Source organism: Salvelinus alpinus, chromosome 5 (genome assembly GCF_045679555.1).
Source record: "Salvelinus alpinus chromosome 5, SLU_Salpinus.1, whole genome shotgun sequence".
NCBI classification, from domain to species: Eukaryota; Metazoa; Chordata; class Actinopteri; order Salmoniformes; family Salmonidae; genus Salvelinus; species Salvelinus alpinus.
Window position 1 is genome coordinate 76,663,847 of NC_092090.1, and position 16,985 is coordinate 76,680,831.

The 16,985-nt window shown below is 42.1% G+C and overlaps 2 protein-coding genes across 4 annotated transcripts in view; both read left to right on the top strand.

Moving 5' to 3' along the window:
- The first annotated feature begins 21 nt into the window (after positions 1-21).
- On the top strand, positions 22-12,148 carry LOC139576839 (BCL2/adenovirus E1B 19 kDa protein-interacting protein 3-like). 2 transcript variants are annotated; one of them, XM_071403364.1, is made up of 6 exons: positions 22-155; positions 7,912-8,182; positions 8,285-8,366; positions 8,491-8,585; positions 9,005-9,202; positions 9,932-12,148. In XM_071403364.1, the coding sequence occupies exons 1-5, from the start codon at positions 68-70 to the stop codon at positions 9,156-9,158; spliced, it is 690 nt and encodes a 229-aa protein (XP_071259465.1). In that variant the 5' UTR covers positions 22-67; the 3' UTR covers positions 9,159-9,202; positions 9,932-12,148. The 2 variants fall into 2 exon arrangements, with proteins under 2 accessions (XP_071259465.1, XP_071259464.1); XM_071403363.1 differs by having other exon boundaries at positions 9,005-9,154.
- A 2,872-nt stretch (positions 12,149-15,020) lies between these two features.
- LOC139576836 (dihydropyrimidinase-related protein 2-like) overlaps positions 15,021-16,985 on the top strand; it is a 36,676-nt gene continuing 34,711 nt past the window's right edge. Inside the window, exon 1 of one of the 2 annotated variants that reach the window (XM_071403360.1) lies at positions 15,021-15,399. Coding sequence is in view for 1 of the 2 variants with exons in the window: in XM_071403359.1 (XP_071259460.1) it covers positions 15,358-15,399 (42 nt within the window). In the remaining variant the exon portion in view is untranslated. The remainder of the gene's footprint in view (positions 15,400-16,985) is intronic. The other variant, XM_071403359.1, reaches the window with a different exon arrangement.

Below are 16,985 nucleotides of genomic sequence, written 5' to 3' on the forward strand. Positions count from 1 at the left end.
GGTGACGTCTCTTCTCAGGTGAGCCAATCATATATGATATGCCTGCGCGCGCGGTCGCTTGCGTGTCATGTTGACAAACGCTAAAAACGGAGCTGGCAACATGTCCGCCACTGCTGCTGCTCAGCAAAACAATAACGAGGAGCCTAGCCTCAACGGTAAGTATCATCGACAACCTTTTCGAACAATCAAGAGTTTTGAATACATGTCCAACAAATGTGCTTGCTTTTCATGGTAAATGTTTATAACAAAATATCGCAAAAGTTGCCTCGGTTGGAATTTCTTCTGATTCCACAGGGCGGGAGGAGCTCTTAATATTGTTTTAACGTCACCCTTATTGCTCCAATGGATTTACTTTGAATGTTTGAGTGACAGGATTTCAACCAACCATGGAAGGATACCACTAAACTCTAATTTGTCAAAACATGTCTGAAAAGAAAATTATAAATGAAATGTGTCGAATCCGAACAAATTCCCTGTTTTAAGTAATGTAATGTGTTAACAACTCCAGCTATTCATAAGCGTTTATGGTTTGAGTTGCACACATTCAGTGCATTGTCGATTTTCTGAATCCACACAAAGGCGAATGGAATGCTTTAGGAATGCATGTCTGCTGTGGAAGGCACTCACTAGACGTTTTTGCCATGCGAAACACATTTCTAGACGTTTGCATGCAGCATGTCTACATATGTGCGTTTTCCTGCAGAGAACATTAATATATATATATATATATATATGCTATTTCAAAAAATCCAAGAGGTGGGACCAATTCGCTATTATTCGAGTCACAAGCAAGTCACAAATCGAGTTCCAATTAGAACGGGTCAAATACAAGTCGTGCATTCTAAGGGCAAGTCCAGTTGTCACAAGATTTTTTTAAAATTCTCAAGTCAATAAAAAATGTGCTATACAGGCAATGAATTGTTCAACTACAAATCAAATACAATTGTATTTGTCACATGCGCATAATACAACCTTACAGTGAAATGCCTACATACAAGCCCTTAACCAACAATGCAGTTTTAAGAAAAGGAAAAAAATAAATATCAAATTATTAAGAGCAACAATAAAATAACAGTAGCGAGGCTATACAGGGGATTCTGGGACAGAGTCAATGTGCTGGGGCACTGGTTAGTCGAGGTAATTGAGGTAAAATGTACATGTAGGTAGGTAGAGGAAAAGTGACTATGCATCGATAATAAACAGAGTAGCAGCAGCGTAAATATGTGGGGTGGGGACAATGCAAGTAGAATGGGTAGCCATTTGATTAACTGTTCAAGAGTCTTATGGCTTGGGGGTAGACGCTGTTAAGAAGCCTTTTTGACCTAGGGTGGCTGGAGTCCTTGGCAATTTTTTGCGGCCTTCCTCTGACCACCTGGTATAGAGGTCCTGGGTGGCAGGAAGCTTGACCCCAGTGATGTACTGGGCCGTTCACACTACCCTCTGTAGTGCCTTGCGGTCGGAGGCTGAGCAGTTGCCATACCAGGCGGTGATGCAACCAGTCAAATCCAGACAGCTGATGTTCTGAAAGAGCTGCAAAATCTGGATCCCTACAAATCAGCTGGACTAGACAATCTGGACCCTCTTTATAAAATTATCCACCGAAATTGTTGCAACCCCTATTACTAGCCTGTTCAACCTCTCTTTCGTATCGTCTGAGATCCCCAAAGATTGGAAAGATGCCGCTGTCATCCCCCTCTTCAAAGGGGGAGACACTCTAGACCCAAACTGTTATAGAACTATATCCATCCTGCCCTGCCTTTTCTAAAATCTTCGAAAGCCAAGTTAACAAACAGATCAACGACCATTTCGAATCCCAACGTACCTTCTCCACTATGCAATCTGGTTTCCAAGCTGGTCATGGGTGCACCTCAGCCACGCTCAAGGTCCTAAACGATATCATAACCGCCATCGATAAAAGACAATACTGTGCAGCCGTCTTCATTGACTTGGCCAAGGCTTTCGAATGTGTTATTCACCGCGTTCTTATCGGCAGACTCAATGGGCTTGGTTTCTCAAATGACTGCCTCGCCTGGTTCACCAACTACTTCTCAGACAGAGTTCAAGTGTGTCAAATCGAAGGGCCTGTTGTCCGGACCTCTGGCAGTCTCTATGGGGGTGCCACGGGGTTCAATTCTCGGGCCGACTCATTTCTCTGTATATATCAATGATGTCGCCCTTGCTGCTGGAGATTCTCTGATCCATCTCTACGCAGACGACACCATTCTGTATACTTCTGGCCCTTCTTTGGCCACTGTCTTAACAAACCTCCAAACGAGCTTCAATGCCATACAACACTCCTTCCGTGGCCTCCAACTGCTTTTAAATGCTAGTAAAACGAAATGCATGCTCTTGAACCGATTGCTGCCCGCACCCGTCTGCCCGACTAGCATCACACCTCTGGATGGTTATGACTTCGAATATGTGGACAACTACAAATACTTAGGTGTCTGGTTAGACTGTAAACTCTCCTTCCAGACTGACATTAAGCGTCTCCAATCCAAAATTAAATCTACAATCGGCTTCCTATTTCGCAACAAAGCATCCTTCACTCATGCTGCCAAACATACCCTCGTAAAACTGACTATCCTACCAATCCTTTACTTCGGCGACATCATTTACAAAATAGCCTCCACCATTCCACTCAGCAAACTGGATGTAGGCTATCACAGTGCCATTCGTTTTGTCAGCAAAGCACCATATACTACCGTCCACTGCGACCTTTATGCTCTCGTTGGCTGGCCCTCGCTACAAATTCTTCGCCAAACCCACTGGCTCCAGTTCATCTATAAGTCTTTGCTAGGTAAAGCCCCGTCTTATCTCAGCTCACTGGTCACCATAGCAGCACCCACCCGTAGCACGCACTCCAGCAGGTATATTTCACTGGTCATCCCCAAAGCCAACACTTCCTTTGGTTGCCTTTCTTTCCAGTTCTCTGCTGCCAATGACTGGAACGAATTGCAAAAGTCACTAAAGTTGGAGACTCATATCTCCCTCACTAACTTTAAGCATCAGCTGTCAGAGCAGCTTACCGATCACTGTACCTGTAGACAGCCAATCTGTAAATAGCACAGCCACCTACCTCATCCCCATATTGTTATTTATACTCTTGCTCTTTTGCACCCAAGTATCTCTACTTGCACATCACCATCTACACATCTATCACTCCAGTGTTAATGCTAAATTTTAATTATTTTGCATTTTTATTGCCTTACCTCCCTACTCTTCTACATTTGCACACACTGTACATAGATTTTTCTATTGTGTTATTGACTGTACGTTTGTAAATGTGTAACTCTGTTGGTTTTGTTGCACTGCTTTGCTTTATCTTGGCATGGTCGCAATTGTAAATTTAAAACTTGTTCTCAACTGGCCTACCTGGTAGAATAAAATAAATAAATAAAATTATCAGAAACTTGTCAAAATTAGGGGTGAATGTAGCAATGCTATGTGGTCCAGTATGGAGGATTGAACTGCGCAGGTAGGTAGACTACTTTAAAAATATATATATAATATTTTTTTTACCTTTTTTCTCCCCAGTTTCGTGGTATCCAATTGTTAATAGTTACTGTCTTGTCTCATCGCTACAACTCCCGTACGGGCTCGGGAGAGACGAAGGTCGAGAGCCATGCGTCCTCCGAAACACAACCCAACCAAGCCGCACTGCTTCTTAACACAGCGCGCATCCAACCCGGAAGCCAGCCGCACCAATGTGTCGGAGGAAACACCGTACACCTAGCGACCTGGTCAGCATGCACTGCGCCCGGCCCGCCACAGGAGTCGCTAGTGCGCGATGAGACAAGGATATCCCTACTGGCCAAACACTCCCTAACCCGGACGGCGCTAGGCCAATTGTGCGTCGCCCCATGGACCTCCCGGTCGCGGCCGGGTGCGACAGAGCCTGGGCCCGGTCGCGGCCGGAGTTCTGTCGCAGCCAGAGTCTCTGGTGGTACAGCTAGCACTGCGATGCAGTGCCTTAGACCACTGCGCCACCCGGGAGGATTGGTAGACTACTTTTTGAAGTGATTTGTTTGACAATCAGATGAAAACATCACACAACACCCATAAAATGCTAAACTCAGCCTGCGCAGACCGTGTAAAGCAACAGTAAACAGCATAAAATGTTCACATGCCACAGTATCCCATCTAAGATCAACATATCCCAGGCATCTTATCCGGGTTCTCATAACCGGGATACAAGCTTTTTCGATTTATTTTAAAAGGGATATGATGTTTACATGTGTCAACTCAAAAGCATAATACTTGAGATCCCGAATAATAACGGGATATTGGTTTGCATGTAAACATGGTCATTGTCACTTCTCTGGAGTCCAGAGCAAGCAGGATCATACTTGTATGAAGCGGATGTTGCACGATTGAATGGAAAGCATGATCTGTCTTTAGCCTTTTTTCTTCCTCACAAATATCTTAATTAGTTTGCCAGAATGATACATCTTCATTTCATAAGAATTTGAAGGGGTGTGTGATGTTACAGCTATCTTTAGACATAATATAGCCAGTACCACCACTGAGGTATATAATTAACCCACCCAAACTAGGCCTATCTGAAATATGAACATGATCAATGAAATCACCAGGTAGCCTATTGTTGTGACAAAGATGTGTCTGTAGCAGATTGCTAAATGGTACTTAATATGGATTAATGTAGGGAGGCTACATTAATGGCAGGCAAAACCGGAGAAAATTAAACAAGTGCTTTCTGGTAACTAATCTGAATATGTGTGCCCGCCTTTGCGCGCCAATGCTGATGATTGGTCAACAGTCAAGATGCGCAACTTTTTGGTTCTGAAGCACAGATTAGATGATTTTGAAACAAGAATTTGGTGCATTTCCGTAGGCCTATGTTAGTGACCAGGTTGAATAAGCGAAGGTATAAATATAAAATCCAAATGGTAGGCTACACTCGCAACCCACCCAAAACCTTTTCACTGAGCTAGCTCACCCGATCTGTGTTGACTGATATTTTGCTGGTCCAATTAGAGGGCCAAGTGTGCGTTTCACTTTTTTTTTCTTCTTTTTTTTTTGGCAAGTGCGATACTGTCTCTGGCTGCATGGAGAGTAATTCACGGAGACTCTGTGCCACAAAGTAAGTGACAAAACATTATAAAACCTGGCCAGATAAGTCTCCAGTCAAATAAGAGTCCTGAGCATTAAGGCTCCAAGTCCAAGTTATTTTATTTTTTATATCATGTTGAGTCTCAAGTCATCAAATTTGTGGCTCAAGTCAGACTCAAGTCCAAGTCATGCGACTCAAGTCCACACCTCTGTCTAAGCCTATCAATTGCCCATAATACTCAGTGATAGGCTACTGAGTGTCATCATACCATATCCTTACAAGGCTTTCTGATAATAAGATTGATACTAGATAGGCTACTCAATGTCTCAATCTAATCAGTAATAAAAAGAATGATATTTTTTTCTTTTCGGTAGGGGTGGTAAATCTGTTTGGGTAGGAACTGTCAAAGGTAAACCTTGCAGATAACGCAATAGGTATATTGCCTACTTCCACCCCCAATGACCGCTACTGTATGCTGAACAGTCTCAATATTCACATGACCATCAGATGCAGTTTCTAAACTGCCCACACAGTCCACGTTGGAGGAAAAAGCACAAGATTAAGATGGTATAGGTTTGTATTATTGGTGTCCTTGTATAGTACTTTCTGTTCCTCCTTGTCCCTTTTATACAGTATGGAGATGCAGAGTGGGTTTCTGGTAGAATGCACAGGGAAAGTCCTAGAAGAGGTTTAGTTAGTTGAATGTTGCTCAGGCGTAACTGGCTAAATAGTCAGGCCCTGGATTTGATGGCCCTGGATTCAATCGATGCTTAGCGTGATTGCAGAGATTGCATAACTGCCCTCCCTCCTACCCGTGCATGGGAGCAGTTTGGATTCCATTCAGGCAGCCTGCTGTTAGAGGCAGTAGCACTATCATTATGAAATGTAGGCTATCATCTGGATAGTGTGTTTATTTATAGAGAAGCAATCAAATGAAGCAAAATGATGAATAAGAGGCATACTATTTCAGATAATGATGGATAGACATAACATCTCTATGCTATGTCTATGTTTTATAGAATATGCACATTATGTAACGGCCTAGATTGGCAATGGAACCACACAACCTCACTGACACAGTGGCATTCAGGCCACCCATACTAACCTTATCCCCAGGCTCGAATTAGAGAGGGAGCTGGCTGGTGGATGAGATTACCCCATTACAAGTCCAATTGATGTCCCCAAGAGAGGAAGTCAGGAATGTTTTTGCTTAATAGGCGTGGGTGCTTGTTTATCACTGTGAGCAAAGACTGAGAGCATGCTTTGTTCCAGTTGCGGCTTAAAGCAGGCTAGACTTTGAGTCCAGGGCCTTTTTCTAAACTGAACTCTGCTGAAGTCTGCTATACTATATATACAAAAGTATGTGGACGCCCTTTCAAATAAGTGGATTTGGCTCTTTCAGCCACACCTGTTGCATGGCATACAGCCATGCAATCTCCATAGACAAACATTGTCAGTACAATGGCTTTACTGAAGAGCTCAGTCGATTTCAACGTGGCACCGTCATATGCCACCTTTCCAACAGATTGGTTGGTTCGTCAGATTTCTGCCCTGCTAGAGCTTCCCCGGTCAACTGTAAGTGCAGTTATTGTGAAGTTGAAACATCTAGGAGCAACAATGGCTTACTCGCGAAGTGGTAGGCCACACAAGCTCACAGCTGGACCACTGAGTGCTGAAGCGCATAAAAATCGTCTGTCCTCGTTTGCAACACTCACTACTGAGTTCCAAACTGCCTCTGGAAGCAACGTCAGCACAATAACTGTTCGTCGGGAGCTTCATGAAATGGGTTTCCATGGCCAGGCAGCCGCAAACAAGCCTAAGATCACCATGTGCAATGCCAAGCGTCGGCTGGAGTGGTGTAAAGCTTGCCGCAATTGGACTCTGGAGCAGTGGAAATGCGTTCTTTGGAGTGATGAATCACGCATCACCATCTGGTAGTCCGAAGGATGAATCTGGGTTTGGCGGATGCCAGGAGAACGCTACCTGTTCGAATGCATAGTACCAACTGTAAAGTTTGGCGGATGCCCTTTCCTGTTTCAGCATGACGATGCCCCCGTGCACAAAGCGAGGTCCATACAGAAATGGTTTGTCGAGATAGGTGTGGAAGAACTTGACTGGCCTGCACAGAGCCCTGACCTCAATCCCATCGAACACCTTTCGGAGGAATTGGAATGCTGACTATGAGCCAGGCGTAATCGCCCAACATCAGTGCCCGACTTTACTAATGCTCTTGTGGCTGAATGGAAGCAAGTCCGTGCAGCAATGTTCCAACATCTAGTGGAAAGCTTTCCCAGAATAGTGGAGGCTGTTATAGCAGCAAAGGGGGACCAACTCCATATTAATGCCCACGGTTTTGGAATGAGATGTTTGAGCAGGTGTCCACATACTTTTGGTAATGTATGTTTGTTTTTGTTAATGAAGGTAATCATTTCAGTAACATGCACATGCATGCATGTCTATTTTTTGTTTTACAAAATGATTCCGCTTTCATGCATATGGAGTTAGGCCTAATCCTCTGCAGCATAGGGTGGCCATCCACTGACTCTCCTTGTTAACATGCACTGCTGTATGTTCCATACAGTGACTTCATTACACATACTGTGAGTGGCTGAGACAAACAAGGCCAGACAAAGCACAGACATGTCTCATGCATCTGAGATAAAAGGTCCTAAACGGTAGAAGGGCTCAAAATGCAATGTCTTTTGGTGACGGTGCAGTAAGCCATGCATCGAATTTGAGAACTTGTCACTGTATCTTTACCATTAAACTTATGTCACTAACATTTTTACTAATACACATACTTCCTCCAAACCCCACTGCCATCTTTATGTTTTCAGGGTCGTGGGTGGAGCTGGAGATGAATGGAAACAACAGGAACCAGGCCCTGCTGCCAAACTCCACCACACCCTCTCCTGCCCCGGGGAACGGGAATGAGGGGCAGAGTCAGGCCCCTCAGGCCCTGGAGGTGGTGCCAGAGGAGGTGGAGGAGAGTCTGACAGCGGCGCTGGAGCATGTGCCCTCATCCTCCTCTATCCACAATGGAGACATGGAGAAGATCCTGCTGGACGCCCAGCACGAGTCCAGCCAGAGCAGCTCCTCCTGCGACAGGTAAGGGAGTGTCATGTTTTGAGTGTACTCCCTAAACTCTATCCTCCATGTTGGGGTGTTTGTATAATTTGTATATTTATTTCCTCCTGTGTTGCACCTCAGTCCTCACAGACCTCCCAGTCCAGATCAGGATGATGGCCAAATCACCTTTGATGTGGAGATGTCCAGTCGGAGAGGGAGCCAGGTACAACAACCCAGCCTGCCCTCATGTCTCTCTTCCTCCATCCATGCCCCTGTCTACACTGTTACATTATAGGCCTACAGTACCTCTCTGTTCACATGTGCTCTCTCTCTCCCCCCATCTGCAGTTAGAGGAGGAAGGTCCAGAGAAAAACAGAGAAGAGGATATCCTGATGAACAAGGTTGCAGATTGGTCCAGTCGGCCTGAAAACGTTCCACCCAAGTAAGGAGACACACTGCACACTCTAACACAGGGTTGGGCAAACTACGATCCGGCCCGCGAGCCCATTCAATCCAGCCGGAGGGAGATTTAAGTATAAAGATAGAAAATGTAGAAATTATAATGGCCCTATATATATTTTTTGTTTTGTTGATATCTGCTCTTTTTCTTCCCCAGCAAAAAACTGTGCGGCCCTTTCAAAATCCCTATGTGGCCTTCGAGCCTTTAAAGTTTTCCCACCCCTGCTCTAACACAAAACTGCTAGCCTAAATCATAGCAAAAATAGACAACTTAGTAAGTTCCATATCTGCCCAGGCAGACCATGAAAGTGTATAATACAAATGCCAATTTTCTGTGGGATAACAATGCAATTTGTTTCAAAATGGTGAACATGTTCAGTGATTTATTTTGTTTTTTTGTAGGGAGTTCCACTTCCGTCACCCCAGACGCTCAGTATCCCTAAGCATGAGAAATAGTGGAGCCATGAAGAAAGGGGGTATCTTCTCTGCTGACTTCCTCAAAGTCTTCATCCCTTCCTTACTTCTATCTCACATTCTTGCCCTCGGCATTGGGTGAGTGACTGTTCCATCTTACACAACTAGCAAATCAAATGGATATATGTGAGTATTTGTAGATTGTCTGCTGTTGAATCATTGTCATTAGTGCTGAGCGATTAGTGCTTTTTTGTGATCTGTTCGATTATACGTTTTTTGATTTTGCTCTAACACACTAAAACAATTAAAAGTCCCATGATGGTAGTGACTGCCCATTATTACTTATTAACCATAATTTTCCACATTACTTTAGTTGTGTATTACATTATCAAATAAACTAACTTGAAATTATATAATAAAGTAATCTTATTTCTCTAGAGCTGCTGCATATGCTGTCTGACAAAATCACTCTTTTGTATTTCTTAAATAAGGCGTACTTTTATGACTGCTGAATACCGAACTAGATCATGTCTTTTCAGGTAGACATACCTTTGCAAAGCAACAGCTGCTCTCTCTATCCTCTCACGATTGTGCATTCTTCTGCCTCTTCCGTAGCAGGCATAAGAGACTGGACAAGGTAGATAGATGCGCAATGGATTATGGTCATTGTTGTTGATTACCATGTTTTTGCGCTAAACTATGTAGAATATTGGCCTGTTGTAAACTACAACTCCCTACTACATCACACAGTTCAGGCTGGGTCTGATTTATCTTTAGAGAAAATGTTCAATGTGCGCATTGAGCTCACAGAAGGAAAAACTGAATGAAATGAACCATCGTCGCTCAATTAGCTGTTAAAAAAAAAAAAATCAGTTAATCACCTGCATTGTCATGCTGTACTTATTGTCTCCTTAGGGTCTACATTGGGAAGAGACTCCCCACGCCTTCCACCAGCTCTTTCTAAACCCAAAGTGAAGCAGTGCCTGGAAGTCGCATAAAAATTATCCTGTTGACTAGTTGTTACAATGTCTTCATGTGCTTAAATGCCCTCTTTTCCTCTGCATCCATTGTATGCCTAGCTATCTCCTTTCAACAGTTTTTTCCCCCTTTAGTTATTTGTACCACTTTATCTGACAATGACTTTCGCAAGTTTTTGATGTAGTGTGCTTTTGGAGGGTTCATAATTCATAAATGACTGGGAACCTTTTACCTTTTGACACAGATTGGCTTTGAACAGTAATGACCACTATCAGCACATAATAGTTAACAGCACATGCCTGAATCTGAGTGTTGTACTTCTGGACAAAATTATTCTTCAAAAGCTGTTGATACTGTTCTGCACAAACACTGTGACTGGTATTGGATGGCACAGGGCCTGAGGGTTTTGGAATCTCTCTTAGATTTCTATACAGATTCCTTGGCTTAGACCGAGAGATTGTGCTTTGAGAAATCAATAATTCCTTTACTGCTCCCTACTCCAAGTCAGTTAATTTCATGGTGACTTTTACCTGAACCAAAATAAGCTACATATCTGCAGTATGTCTTTCAATTGGCATTGAGAATTGCAGTGACTGTGAATCAAGTGGTATTCTTGTTCAGATTTGTTATTTTATTACATAGTTTGGAATAATATTCAGCCCAGACTTATCAATTCAGGAGAAGTTTGCTTCTATTCCAGCCTACTCTAGTTATACCTCATTTTTGTCATTTAGTAGCCCCAAATAATTTTCTCTAAAGGTGGTCTCCTGGTGAAAGGGTGTGAATAGCTACTGCAGGTTTCCATTGATTAACAGGAAAACATCCCAGTAGATAGATGCAGAAAGAATAGTACATCTAAATGCTCTGCAGTACAGGGTAAAGCACGGGGTAAGGGAACATTTGAATGAAGAATTTTTTATGTACAGTAGTTGATACAAATATACACAACCTGCCTGCTGTTCAACAACTCAAATGTGTCAATGCCACACATTCTTCCTTTCGTTTGTCATATCTTATTTATTTTCTCCAAGCTGATTCTATAAACCTTTTGAATGTAAGTTTTCCTGTGTGGTAACACGCCCTCAGTGTATAGGTCCAGCCACCATACAGAGTAGGATCTATTGGTTGAAGGATGTTATAACTGGCCACAAATAATTCAGTTTTGTTTGCTTTTGGTACACAAAATTACTACTGCATAGTGCCAAATATAGATTTATTTTAATCTCAGCGCTTTCATTACAAAGGTAACACGCACAGTGATTTCTCAACTATTGGACAAGTTTAACTAGAAGGTTAGACTAACACAAACAGTGACATGCACTCATATCTCCAGTCCTGATAAGTCACCTACCTGGTTTTGACATGTCCTCTGGTGATCCATTTTGAGATTTTTCATGATTCTTATGGTGAACATTTTGTGTATGCATGAAATATGTTTCCATTCCCCATAGGCATACATTTCCATAAAGCCGACCATATGTAAGTAATGATTTTTGGATAATTGTTTAACAATGACCTATTTGGTACTGAAATAATTTTATGAAATCTGATAAAGGACCCTTTTTCTTTTTTTTGCAATAATAAAACGTTTTTTTTATTTTTTTATACACTAAGAAATTATTCTCACATAGCGTGCGATAGGAACTCCTGGGAAAGTAACTATACAGAACCAGCACTCCACCACTGCTTGGTTATTTCGGGTTTTGTTTTTTTTAACTTTGGGGGGGAAGGGTGAGTGGACAATGGGGATAGATGTGATGACAGTAGTAGGTTTTTCTTTTTGAGTGGGATTGATTTTTGTGCCTCTGTTCTTGGTTTGTGCCAACTCAAAGTAACTCCCATTGCATGCATGCCTTTAGCTTGTAATTGGCATTGATTAACTTATTATCATTCATGAGATGGCAAAGGCTGTCATAGCTTTCATTTAATATTGTCAAGTCCATCCTGTATCTAACGCAGAAGAAGTATGTGCATTATCATTGGTTTCATATTTTTTTCTTTAATAATCCAAAATACAAACTGAAAGATGCTTGGCCTTTTCCTTGAACATGTTTTGTTTGTGATATTGATTCTAGTAGCAAGAACTTTCAGCCTTGTTTGATAGTTTTTCCAATTTTATGAAAATCTGACATTAAAATGAGAAATTAACCGCAATACACTCCAATGTGGGTTTTGTATGGTGAAATACGGATATAACAGAAATGCATTGTAAAACATTGTCAACAGAAGAGGAAGGTGGGTGATGGATTAGTGTCAAGTACTCTGTGTCTTGATGCATGAAAAGTAGAAAGAATAGGCAGTGGCAGAGGTGTTTCACATTAATTGGCAGATGTTTATTGAACCTAGACAGCGACTGGGTAGATGTAACAGTACCATCTCTCCATATTTTCAAACAGTGACGCACTAAATCAATAATAAGGTCAAATTAACCACTTTGCATTCATCTGAATATCGGTGAAAGGTTGTAGATTATTGTTGCAAGCAAGGTTTATTGCTGTTATCTCCGACTTGAATCATTTAAACATTGTCAAGTCACCCCTTTTACCAAGTTACAGAGCAGTTAATGTTGAGGTTTAGAGGAAATATTGTGTAAATAGAAAAGTACTGTATTAAGATGTCTGTCCTCTTAGCCTCAGCATGCTCTCTAAATGAATGCTTACGTTTTTGTCTGTGTATGCCGAAACACTGTTTTGTAAGGAACAGATCCCTCTTGGTTCATCCCATTAATTCATGTTTCTATTATACTCTGAGGGATAAATACCTCTTAACCCATGGCAACAGAGGAGAGGTTTGGGGATTTCAGACATCTCGATTGGCTTACAGCAGATGTTCTGATGTTGAAAGAAGTGGTACAGTGCATTCGGAAAATATTCAGACCCCCTCGACTTTTTCCACATTTTGTTACATTACAGCCTTATTCTAAAATGTATTAAATAGTTTCCCCCTCATCAATCTACACACAATACCCCCATAATGACAAAGCAAAAACAGGTTTTTAGATTTTTTTTTTACACATTTTATTAAAAACAAACTGAAATCACATTTACATAATTATTCAGACCCTTTACTCAGTACTTTGAAGCACCTTTGGCAGCAATTACAGCCTTAAGTCTTGGGTATGATGCTACAAGCTTGGCACACCTGTATTTGGGGAGTTTCTCCCATTCTTCTCTGCAGATCCTTTCCAGCTCTGTCAGGTTGGTTGAGGAGAGTCGCTGCACAGTCTGAGGTCCTGAGCGCTCTGGAGCAGGCTTTCATCAAGGATCTCTGTATTTTGCTCCATTCATCTTTCCCTTGATCCGGACCAGTCTCCCAGTCCCTGCCGCTGAAAAACATCCCCACAGCATGATGCTGCCGCCATGCTTCACCGTAGGGATGGTGCCAGGTTTCCTCCAGACGCTTGGCATTCAGGCCAAGGATTTCAATCTTGGTTTCATCAGACCAGAGAATCTTGTTTCTCATGGTCGGAGTCCTTTGGGTGTCTTGGCAAACTCCAAGTTGGCCATCGTGCCTTTTACTGAGGAGTGGCTTCTATCTGGCCACTAGCATAAAGGCCTGATTGGTGGAGTGCTGTAGAGATTGTTGTCCTTCTGGAAGGTTCTCCACATAGGAGCTCTGTCAGAATGACCATCGGGTTTTTGGTCACCTCCCTAACCAAGGCCCTTCTCCCCTGATTGCTCAGTTTGGCCGGGCGGCCAGCTCTATGAACTGTCTTGGTGGTTCCAAACTTCTTCCATTTTAAGAATGATGGAGGCCAGTGTTCTTGAGGACCTTCAATGCTGCAGAATTTTTTTTTGGTACTCTTCCACAGATCTGTGCCTTGTCACAATCCCCTCTCGGAGCTCTACGGACAATTTCTTCGACCTCATGGCTTGGTTTTTGCTCTGACATGCACTGTCAACTGTGGGACCTCCATATAGACAGGTGTGTGCCTTTGCAAATCATGTACAATCAATTGAATTCACTACAGGAGGACTCCAATCAAGTTGTAGAAACATCTCATGGATGATCAATGGAAACAGGATGCACTTGAGCTCAATTTCGAGTCTCATAGCAAAGGGTCTGAATACTTATGTAAAGGTATTTCAGATATATATATTTTAATACATTTGCAAACATTTCTAAAAACCTGTTGGCTGTCATTATGGGGCATTGTGTGTAGATTTGAGGGGGGAAATAATTGAATCCATTTTAGAATAAGGCTGTAACATAAAAATGTGAAGAAGGGGTCTGAATACTTTCTGAATGCACTGTATGTGCTGAAATTTCTACCTACATGGACAAACTGCTACTTGGCCACATGACTATGCGTATACGTATGAATGGCTTCCTTCCTCATTTTAAAAGCAATCTAATTGCATTTATATTACATTAAATTAAACAGAATATGCACAATACATCCCTGAATGAATTAAATAATTAAATCAACATGCACACCTGACTCGTATTGTTTGATGAAACATAACAGCATTTAATCCATAATGCTTCCACACACTATGTATATTACTAAATACACATAATTGGTTTCAATCATCAAAGGTGTAACAAATTTAAACCTGACGGTAGATTGTTCCTATACCACCAATAGAGGGGATACAGGGATATTAGTGTGTGGGCCTTTTCCTCATTACTCTAATTAGTCACCACTCATACATGAAAGGATCATTTCCACACCTACTCAGTCTAGACTGGGATACAGGGGTTGTATCTGTCATAATTAATTGTTCAAAAGATAATTTTAATGCAGTGTGTGTTTTTGAGAAAAATATTTGATATCTGAGAAAAGATCTTATTTCAGGTTTATTACCAGTTCATTCCATTCATACCAATGTAATGTCACCACTTGCACTGCTATAATAAACAAATGCAGGGTAATTGGTCAAACATGGAACGCCAGTTCATGCGCTCATGTCATTGGACTTTGCTTGTCCTTTCTAATTAAAGGAAGTTGCATTGTTTCAGACAAGTCGAATAAGCATCAGTGTCACTCCTAGTCTCCCATCCATCCTCTAGACTTGGCCTGCAGCAGGTGAGTGGAGAGGCAGGGTGGGGCATTGCGCATGCACGGTGGCCGTGGCCCTCATCACTGTTTATCTTATCGCTTGGTGACTGCTGGACAGGTTTGGCGCAGCATTGGAACGTGAGGAAAGGCTGTCAAACCTTTTAAATTCATTCAGCAAACCTAGTTGGAACGGATTGAGCTATTTCACGAATTTAGTCAGGCGATAGCCGGAGACACAATTTTGTCTGAGCGTCGACTGGTCTCAACGCATCCGAGCATCCATCCCTTTCATTGCTAGCGGTCTAGCTAACATCAGTGAGGTGACAGCCATAAACGAGGACGCTGACAACGCGCCGCTAAGATGTCCAGATACCAGGGAAAGAAAAATATACCACGCATTACAGTGAGTAGTGTTTTAAATGCTCATAATTTAACAATTGTGTGTAAAATCTATACCCATGAATAAACTAGCAGTAGGGATTAAACAGCTAGACTGTGCTAGCTGTAGTTATTACGCTATCGGAGGGGAAGGGGAGAGGGGGCATTCATACCAATGCAATGTCACCACTTGCTTTGCAATAATTAACAAAGGCAGGGTAATTGGTCATAATTGGAACTCCAGTTCATGCGCTCATGTCATTGGAATAATCGTCAAGACGCTCATTTTATTGTGTGCATGCTATTTTTTAGCCATTCCATATCCTACCATGTTAGACGATTTAGCCTAGCCGACAGGATCAGGAACAAGAATGGATGATTGGGACAAATCTTTTATATTTTCCATCCTTATATTCAGATGGATTCTAATATACTTGTAATTCCTTATTGGTAATACTGTAGCTATAGACTATGGGGATACCACAATATAAATTAAAATGTGGGGAAAATCCCAGCAACAATAATACAATGTTTTTTGGGGAAAATGTATTCATTTATTGAATACATATGTATTTGTCACAACAATTCGTCTTATCAACCCTAGACAGCAAAAGGTTGATTTGCCATGATGACATTTAGGGAGGGGGTCATAACCTTAGGAGTTAAAAGGGCAAAAACCTTTAATGAAAAGTAGGTCATTGGATTAAATCCATCCTTGCTGTAAACTGTTTTTATATTTAACTAGGCAATTCAGTTAAGAACAAATTCTTATTTACAATTACAGCCTAGGAACAGTGGGTTAACTGCCTTGTTCAGGGGCAGAATTACAGATGATTACCTTGTCAGCTCGGGGATTCGATCTAGCAACCTTTCGGTTACTGGCCCAACGCTCTATCCACTAGGCTACCTGCCGTGAAGGCCTAGCTTTTGTCTGTATGCTGCCATACTCTACATGTAGTAATGACATTTAGGCATTTAATGTCTTTAATCAAATAGCACAAACCACACATTTGTGTGCGTTCCTGTCAAAAATATATGAATTATTGAAATAAAATGGTTCTAGAGATCTGTTCCTTTTGTTTCTGCAAGGGCAACATGGAAGGGAACTGGGATTGGGGGGAGGTATTTTCAGGCAGCTGTCGGCTCTCTCTCACAACTGGAGCAGACTTATCTAAGCACCTGACATCAAATGACAGCGTGTTGTGGCTTTAAAATGGGGACAGAGCAATGTGCTGTTTTCCCATCAACTGTACCAGTGGCACCATCTCATTGCGGTGTGGCTGACTCACATCTTCCATGTGAAACACTGTTACTGAAGCATCCTAGGGTTTAGGGCTTGGCCCTGTTACTTGCGCACTCCTCTCTCAGCCCACCAAATGCAAAGAGAGAAGTTATGGGATGCTGCTAATGTACATGGCATTGACAGATTGAGCTGTTGTTCTACTTTTCTGTTCCAGTAGTTCCCTTTTGGATGCACCACCTCATCAGCAAACAGTGCTATAAAAAAATAAATGAGATTTTGCCTACAGACTGCATAGCAGTGATTGATATGCAATCCCATGGAAAGTAGTAATATACCTGCTATTATAATGACCTAGACCAGGGATGGGC